Genomic DNA, 9690 nt, shown 5'->3' on the forward strand with positions numbered 1-9690 from the left:
CAGGCTGGAACATTCACATCTTTCTTGGAAGATGGATGAATATTTAAAATGTTTTCTGCAATTAAAAAAATGACTGCATTAAAGTAAAATGGCATTTATCCAGAAATGAATTTGGCCATCGTTCAATGAAAAAATACTACTTTCATTATAAGGGAAGGTTTGGGACAGAAGCCCCCCCAATCAAGAAACATACAAACAACACAGCAGCATTGACATTCAAGAGTCAATTTGTTTCTCAAGAAGTACCATCTCCAGTCCTCTCTTTGCGAGCTTGGATCATCTCATTGGGTGCTTGCTTCCTCTCAGTGACCAAACCCAACCAAAACATGAAGTCAATGAACCACGTGGTTGGGTTGAATTTCAAGCCAAACTCACTGGCTGAGTAATCAAATGGAAAGGTGTGGTGGTAATTATGGTAACCTTCTCCTGGAAAACAGAACCCAGAAGAAATGAAAAGTAGGGTCAAAGGTAGAGGAGGGGGAAAAAAGTAGGATGTAGCATCAACAAGCAGAGGCAGTAGACATTCTAATGGAGGAACAGCTATTATTTTCATGATTTTGACCAACAAAAGGATTTTAAGAGCTACGTCCTATAAATATATACTTTGAACAGGGTGTCCAAAATGAAATGTTCCAACGAGCCATCTCCTGGTTTCTTCCTCCTTTTACTTCTGATTTCCACTTAGGTTGGATGATTAGATTTTATATTCTCAAAATGGGGACTATTATGTTCCCCAAGAGCTTTGAAGAAGCTCCTACACAACAGTCTGAATCTTACCTCTGATAGTGCTTGGAATGCCTGCCATGTTCGATGTTAAAATAGTAATTAAATGCAGGTTCTATTAATTTAATATCAGCCATTATTTCTCCCTCCCTCTCTTGCTTAGTTTACTACCGTATTTCCCCGAAAATAAGTCCCAACCGGAAAATAAGCCCTAGCATGATTTTTTAGGATGCTCGTAATATAAGCCCTACCCCAAAAATAAGCCCCAGTTAAGATCATCAGCCAGACGGATGCATTTAGTACTGTATTTCCCCTCAAAAATAAGACCTAACCGGAAAATAAGCCCTAATGCGCCTTTTGGAGCAAAAATTAATGTAAGACCTGGTCTTCTTTTCGGGGAAACACGATATGTAGCTAAAGAATTTTTAGTTGTTCTAATAGTACAGCTTTTTTTAAGAGAAGAAGAAAAGGTCTAAGCAAACAAGTAAAATTTTTCATCTGTGGGGTCCTTAGTGTTTTCTTAGGTTGGTTGTTTTCTTTCAGACATCTCATTACCAAACTAGGTAACATCATCAGTGCTAAAAAGGAGTAGGAATTGCTGTCATTTTGTATACTAGTGGTTTGCTGTGTTGGTGTTGGTGGGAATGTTCTTGCTGGTTCCTTAATTAGGCTGTTGTTTACTGTTAACTTGTTTGTTTGAATTGGTAGTTCCTTGATTGGGGTATTATTTACTTCTTCATTGTTGATCTATTTGTTGGTGTTAATCTGTGCTCATCTAGGTACTGATTACTGGTAAGAAGGTCTTTAATTTCTTATCCACACCAGAAATTTCTAATATTATCTGCCCAATATTTCATAAGACACCCACAAAAAAGAGGAAGACCCTTGATCTCACCACCACAGCCAGCATCTTCCTTTTCACACAACTTGTGGACATCCCTGACCCTAAAGCACCATTAAAGCAGTCTGGAGAAAGCAACCTCAAAAAACTAGATGAATCAATTCTTGGCAACTCACCAATAGCTCCGAAAGTGACAAAGGTATTCTGCCGAGGGTTGATGCCTTTGTCATATGGCCTATTTCCATACATGTGAGCAACACTATTGACCAGCCAAGCAACATTGAGGGAGACGGTGTAGCGGAGAATTGAAGCCAAGAAGTATGAATTCCACAAGCTCTCGCCCCAGAGATACCAAGGCAAGATAGTAGGAATGACAAAACACATCAACACAACTGAACTTTTATAGTACCTGTGAGGAAAGAAAAGGAAAAACAGAGGTGACTGGATCATACAAGATAACATTTCCCGTAACAATGATTCCAGATGAGTCAAGTGAGAAGAAAAGATCATGGGAGATATGTTGTCAATATATATATTTGTAGTGCAAAATGAAAGAATAATAAGTGGTAATACGCTTGCCAGAAACCCTTATTCAGCTATTAGTGTAGTTTAAATATAAAGATGGAGGGGGGTCTGAAAAAAAAAGTGAAAACATTCTCTCAGATGCTTTCTGTTGGTCCCCATTTTTATAAGAAGTTTATAAGAGCAGTGGTTCTTAACTTTTTCTTCACCGCGGACTTTCTTTAAATACCTTTTGTGGCCACAGACTATGGCCACAGATCCCCCCAAAGACTTAACTCAGGATCTAAATCATACCATTTTTTCAAATCTTTGTGGACCCCCTGTGATGACACCATGGACCCTCAGGGCTCCGTGGACCACAGGTTGAGAAACACTGGTATAGAGTCTTTCCTTTGCAACATGGAAAATCTAAAGGTTTAGAGCAGGGGTAGGCAACCTTGGCTCTTTTATGACTCGTGGACTTCAACTCCCAGAATTCCTGAGGCAGCCATGCTGAGGGGAAAAGGAGAGTTTCCAAGCTGAGCCATGCTGGCTCAGGAATTCTGGGAGTTGAAGTCCACGGGTCATAAAAGAGCCAAGGTTGCCTACCCCTGGTTTAGAGGCTTATAAGGCAAAACCCCTGATCAGTGTATGGTCCTTATCAGCCATTTCAGACTCCTGGTTGGCCCTTGGGTTAAATCTTTTCCTGCTTTCTAAACCAGAATCCATCTACTTCTTCAGTAAATTCCATCAATAACTTTATCTAGTGATCTCCAGTTTTTCCAGAGTAGCTTAACCTGTGCTGCTATTTTACCTGTTAGGGTGGGAACAGAATACTGTAGCTTCCTCAGCACTGTTCAGCTGCACCTTCACCATTTTAGACTGGGATTGCTTTTAAAAACAAAGCAGGCTAGAATATGTATATCTAAATAATGGTGCTATTCCAAGGGAAGGCTAGAGAAAAACATGTGCCTTGTGTCAATTGCATAATACTAAGTATAAGTGTACAGCTGGGTCAGATATTAAACTTTGAATCTTCAAATCTCTACTCAAGCCTTCTGCCATCTTTGCAATTAGCAGAGCAGAATACAGAATATGGAATAACAGAGTAGGAACGGATCTTGGAGGTCTTCTAGTCCAACCCCCTGTTCAAGTAGGAGACCCTATACCATTTCAGACAAGTGGTTGTTCAATCACTTCTTAAAACTTCCAGCATTCACAACTTCTGTAGGCAAGTTGTTTAATTGATTAATTGTTCTAACTGTCAGGAAGTTTCTCCTTAGTTCTAGGTTGCTTCTCTCTTTGGTTAGTTTCCATCCATTGCTTCTTGTCCTGCCTTCAGGTGCTTTGGAGAATAGCTTGACTCCCTCTTCTTGGTGGCAGCCCCTGAGACATTGGAGCACTGCTATCATGTCCCCCCTCGTCCTTCTCTTCATTAAACTAGACATACCCAATTCCAGCAACCGTCCCTTATATGTTTTAGCCTCCAGTCCCTTAATCATCTTTGTTGCTCTTCTCTGCACTCTTTCTAGAGTCTCAACATCTTTTTTACATCATGGTGACCAAAACTTGATGCAGTATTCCAAGTGTGGCCTTACCAAGGCATTGTAAAGTGGTATTAACACTTTTACATGATCTTGATTCTATCCCTCTGTTAATGCAGCCTGTGCTGGCTTTTTTGGCAGCTGCATTTCCTTGACACCTGCAAACTTTTGATTATTATAATCTCTTTAGTTCGTTTGCTTTATCTTTATTCACCAGGAACTAAAATAAATAATCTAAACTCCAGCTGGGAAAATAAGACACATTCTTCAGTTAGCACTACTAGATAAAATGTTTCAGCTGGGGAATCTATTAAAATTTCCAACCTTCGCCTCCTTCTACAACCTCAAATCTTTATTTTTCTGCAAGTTACCATGAACTGCACCCTTATCATTCAGAGCATTTGTGCGTGGGGGGAGGGAATACACAAGATTGTCTGTTCCTTTTCTTGGAACAATTCCTCTTGAAGTCATTGTAATTTGCCACAATTTGTGCAAGATTTCTTTCTCATTAATGCATTATGCCCCATTCCCCCAAGAGATAAAATTCTGCAACTTTCTCACGCCTGATCATGTTCTCCTCCCTTCCGCTGTGATCATGTTTTCTTTCTTTTTAACGGAAACAAAGGAGTTTTCCTTCTGGCTCAAAAAACGACAAATTCCCATGGTATAGCAAATTACAGCATAGGCATTCATGGCTTGTTCACTAAAAATGTATTGATCTTTATGGTGTCGGGAGATTCTTCCTTCTTCATTAAGGGAGCAATAAGACTCTCTTGACGGAAATTCCTCATTCACTGGTGGTCCATCAAGCCAGGTCTTCAATTCCTCATTCACTGGTGGTCCATCAGCCACTGGGATCGTACATTGGGCAGAAGATTGGATTGGACCCCTGCTTCTCCATCTTGGAAAGTTTCAGATGGGTGGACTTCAACTCCCAGAATTCTCCAGCCAGCAACTTCTCAAAATGGAGAAACCTCATTGTCCCATCTTTGTCCAGCGCTTTCTCCATTTTGCTTGACCATCTTGCTTACCACGAAACCCTTGGATTCCTGGTTCGAATCCACTCTTAGCCACTGAAGGTCATTGGCTGTCACTCCATCTTTCTGCCCACCTAGCCTACCTCATAGGGTTGTGGTTATGGGGATAAAAGCCTCTGGTGAAAATGTGAGAGATAAATATATCAAAGAAATGAATAAAAGGGCAGTTTTGGGTTGTTTAAGTCTTAACAGGGCTGGGATTAATAATCGAAGCATCGTGCAACTCACTGTGTTTGAAGAGAGATCTGTTTGACCCCAGCCTTACTAAAAGCATCTTTTTAATGCTTTAAACCCATTTTTAATGCTTTAAATGTTTATGGGTTTTTTTCTTCCATGCTGGGATATTCTTAAAAGCTGCTTTTAAGCCTGACTGGTGGTTTTCTTTTGTTGTCACAGTTTATTCGTTTCATTATTTCCTTTCCTTTTGAAGTTGGGACTGAGGTGAAAAAGCAGAAAAATGTGGCTGAATTAAGTTGTTCTCAGCAGTATTAGCGACTGACTATTTCAGTCAGAGATCAACGCACCTCAAAGGTTAGAAATTAGAATGAGAAATCTTTCCAAAAAATTCAGCAAACTAATTATCACTGTAATTTTTCAGACTGGATGAAGCCATTTATTTATGCAGGAATTGATCCCAGTCCCCAATTGTGCCATTGTTTATAAGAGTTTTGTATACTTTATACAATTTTTCACGAATGTGGGACTGTTCCTTCAGCTTTACAGGAGCTCAGTGGCTAAACTCAGTGCAGTAATTAACGTATTGTGGCCATGACAGTCCTATAAATAGCACTGTTTGTTAAATTCATAAGTTCTCCCCTTCGTGGGCCTGCACCTCTGAAAAATCACTAATACAACTATACAACTATACTTCCTGACCGTTAGAACAATTAACCAGTGGAACAACCTGCCTCTAGAAGCGATGAATGCTCCAACACTGGAAGTTTTTAAGAAAAGACTTGACAGCCATTTGTATGAAATGGTATAGGGTTTCCTGCCTGAGCAGGGGGTTGGACTAGATGACCTCCAAGGTCCCTTCCAACTTTATTATTATTATTATACAAGCACTTAGTTGGAAAATGCTAATTATCATAGAATCGTTGAGCTGGAAGGGACCCTAGGAGTCATCTAGACCAGTGTTTCTCCACCTTGAGAAGTTTAAGATGGGTGGGCTTCAACTCCCCAAATTCTGGGTACGCTGGGAATTGAAGTCCACCCATCTTAAACTTGCCAAGATGGAGAGACACTGATCTAATCCAAACCTCTGCCCAATAGCTGGCTAATTTTGACCTGAAGATCTGCCAGGAGGGACCCCCAGTGTATCGCCAGCCTTACTCGTGTTTACCATTATGACTCACTTTCTCTGAAAGCTCACCACCGGATCCTCCAATAAATCACTGAAATCCAGTTTTCTCCCCTTCTCAATGACATCACGATGCTTCCGAACAAAGAGCCAGCCAATATGGGAGAAAAAAAAACCCCGCTGGGCATTATGGGGATCAGCATCCGTCTCGGAGTACTTGTGATGCACCCGGTGGTCTCGAGCCCATTCAAAAATATCATTCTGCACAAAACAGAAGGAGAAAATTAAGTGTCGTGGCTCTGTGGGCCTCTGAGTCCTTCCTTGCCCGTGTTGTCCTTTTAAAGCAACAGCATTGTCTACGGGGGTGCTTAGTCACCCAGATCATGGTTGTCCCAAAGGTGCTTTCTCAAAAAGCAGCTGGACTTTCTTTGTTTTTTCCTTGAAGACGTTTTGCTTCTCATCCAAGAAGCTTCTTCCGTTCTTCAAGGAAAAACAAAGAAAGTCCAGTTGCCTTTTGAAAAAAACACCTTTGGGACAAGCAACAGCATTGCTTGCTCTATCAAAAAACCCCAAAACCCAACTGTTTACGTCAAGTACTATCAAAGATACCAGCTGGCTTAGTTTCCAAAGAAAATTGCCCTCTGGCTATCTTGTTTTTTCTACCTCCTATGAGACTTCAGGAGTATTTTTACCTCACCCACCTGAGCTTCTAAGAGGAGAGCAGGTGGGCTTATTTTCAATATATAAATACTGTAGCAGGTGCAGACATCTCTCACCCTATAGCCCAGGAGTCTTCAAACCTGGCCCTTTTATGACTTGTGGACTTCAACTCCCAGAATTCCTCAGCCAGCATGCCTGGCTGAGGAATTCTGGGAGTTGAAGTCCACAAGTCCTAAAAGGGCCAGGTTTGAAGATCCCTGCTATAGCCTGTGTCATTTCAAATATTTCTCTGTTGCAGAGCCAAGAAACCAGCTGCTGGGCTTCTCTTCTGTGGCTTCTAAGGAGTTACCTGGATAATAAAAACTGGAAAATAAATAATTCTGCAAAGTTGCTGGTTGACCAGGGCCCTGTACAATCCCAAGTATGCCTGGAATCATTAGGTCAGTGATGGCGAACCTTTTAGAGACCGAGTGCCCAAACTGCAACCCAAAACCCACTTATGCATCGTCGGGTGCTGGGTGGGCGTGGCCCATTGGGTGGGCGTGGCCCATTGGGTGGTCGTGGCTGTGGTGGTAACAGCAGACTGGGTGGGACTAAAAAGTTCAATCAATCAATTCCAACTTTGCAAGATCTTTTTTTTCCCCGCGAGAAGTTGAAATTGACTGATTGATTGAACCTTTTTTTTTGTACACGGCGGCGGAGGCCTAAAGCGAAAAGGTTTTATAAAACTCAGCTGAAGGCGTAGGACTGGGGCGACAGCGCGCGTGCCCACAGAGAGGGCTCTGAGTGCCGCCTCTGGCACCCGTGCCATAGGTTCGCCACCACTGCATTAGGTCCTCACAAGTGGCCTAAATCCAATCCCTCTTGAATTCTGTTGACTCTTATCTATTACTCTGGGAGTTGAAGTCCACAGGTCTTAAAGTTGCCAAGGTTGGACACTCCAGCCTTACACTATCCCTTAAGTAGAGTTCAACAGATGTGTAAATACCCACCTGAAATGCCATTGAATTGGCTGCAGCCAAAAATATTCGCAGGGGCAGTTTGGCTTTGTAAGATCTGTGACTCCACAAGCGGTGGGCACCTGCTGTCACCCCCAAGGCGCACATCAGGAAACATATGTATGCTGAAAACATGAAGGAAAAAATGAGAGGAGAGGTTATGAAAGCACCAAACCTCTTGGTGGTTATTAAAGTACAGCTCATACTATCAATGCCTCCATAGCTACAGCATGTAATACTGTGCTGATACGTCTAATTTAACCCATCTAGCATATTGGGTTTTCATTAAAAACTGCATATTGCATAAAAATGGAGAACCTGGCAACTGCATCTTATGGAGGGGTTGAAATTTAGACTGTCTCAGTTCTCATTAGCAATGTTTTCTTCCTCCACTTGTTAGAAAATTCTCCATGCCTACAGTTTCCCCTCCGAATGCTTAAAGCAGGATTGTTTCTTGACTCACCTAGAAATGTCCACCCACAACATGTTTCTTCTTTCTGAACAAGGGTGGCAATTCATAATGCAGCTATGTTTTCTATATTATGAAAATCTATCTCATAATATTATGCAGGTGGCTCTCGACTTAGAACCACAAGTGAGCCCAACATTTCTGTTGCTAAACAAGTCAATTTAGTTTTGTCCCATGTTATGGCTTTTCTTGCCACAGTTGCTAAGTGAATCACTTCAGTTGTTAAGTTAGTAAAACGGTTGTTCAGTGAGTCTGGTGTCCACATTAATTTTGCTTGTCAGTAAGTTGCAAAAGGTGATCACATGACCCCGGGACATTGCAACCGTCATAAATATGAGCCAGTTGCCAAGCATCTGAATTTTGATCACGTGACCAAGGGGATGCTGCAGTGGTCGTAAGCGTGAAAAACGGTCGAAAGTCACCTTTTAAAGTGCTGTAGTAATTTCAGTCCGTCAGTAAATGAATGGTTGTAAGTCAAGGACTACCTGTATTACAAAATTTCAGAATAATAGTTGGGGTTACAGATTCAAGAGCCGTGATGGCGCAGTGGTTAGAATGCAGCATTGTAGGCTAATTCTGCCTTCCACTGCCAGGAGTTGGATCCTGACCAGCTCAAGGTTGACTTGGCCTTCTATCCTTCCAAGGCCAGTAAAATGAGGACCCAGAATGATGGGGGCAATAGGCTGACTCTGTAAACCGCTGAGAGAGGGCTGTAAAGCACTGTGAAGCGGTATATAAGTCTAAGTGGTACTGTTATAGCTATTGCTATTCAAAATATTTTCCACAGAAAAACTATGACAAACCACTTCAGTCTTGCTAATGAGACAATTGTTAAGTGGGTTATGCCCAGTTTTGTGGCCGTTTATTATGCCACAGTTGTTAAGAGAACAATTGCATTAAGTTCTCACTTAGCAACAGAAATTTTGAGCTTAGTTGTGATTGTTAAGTTGAGGACTACCTGTATTTTCCCTGTTTCTTTGCTGATAACACTGTCTCGATTTTCAAGCAATCCTACAGCATGTCTGTTAACAATGGGAGCATTTTGTTTGTTTGTTTGTTTGTTTGTTTGTTTGTTTGTTTGTTTGTTTCTTTCTTTCTTTCTTTCTTTCTTTCTTTCCTTCTTTCTTTCTTTCTCTCTCTCTCTCTCTCCCTCCCTCCCTCCCTCCCTCCCTCCTCCCCTCTCTCTTTCTTTCTTTCCGTTATTTGCAAGAACTTTATTCAGATTGGAAATGCCCTATATTAGCACCTAAACAAAATGTAAACAAATTAAAGAACGTTTCTTAAGATAAAAATTCAACACAAAAACATTTTTTTTCATATTTACTGGATACTTCGGAGAATGTTTAAAACTGGTGATCAATTTATTATGCTGGAAATGTAAAAAAAAAATCATGGTGAGGATGTTTACACGTAAGATAGGCAATTGTGTCATTTTCATACTGTTTTAATACCCATGAGTTTATCAAGATGATTTAATGAATAAGAGTAGCATTGAACGATATGAATATGATTTTGAATAATATGTCAACATTTTGAAATTCATCACTTCTTATATATATATATATATATATATATATATATATATATATATATATATATATATATATATATATATAT

General features: G+C 40.7%; 1 protein-coding gene across 1 annotated transcript in view; it reads right to left on the minus strand.

The window, feature by feature from the left end:
* Nucleotides 1–235: 235 nt before the first annotated feature.
* Nucleotides 236–9690, minus strand: part of SCD5 (stearoyl-CoA desaturase 5) — a 31693-nt gene continuing 22238 nt past the window's right edge. The window contains exons 2-5 of the mRNA XM_015832356.1: nucleotides 7599–7729; nucleotides 6002–6207; nucleotides 1741–1973; nucleotides 236–426 (exon numbers count right to left, since the gene is read on the minus strand). Coding sequence (XP_015687842.1) covers nucleotides 236–426; nucleotides 1741–1973; nucleotides 6002–6207; nucleotides 7599–7729 — 761 coding nt within the window. The remainder of the gene's footprint in view (nucleotides 427–1740; nucleotides 1974–6001; nucleotides 6208–7598; nucleotides 7730–9690) is intronic.

This window comes from Protobothrops mucrosquamatus, unplaced genomic scaffold, assembly GCF_001527695.2.
Source record: "Protobothrops mucrosquamatus isolate PMUCROS unplaced genomic scaffold, P.Mucros_1.0 scaffold3, whole genome shotgun sequence".
In the NCBI taxonomy this organism is placed as follows: domain Eukaryota; kingdom Metazoa; phylum Chordata; class Lepidosauria; order Squamata; family Viperidae; genus Protobothrops; species Protobothrops mucrosquamatus.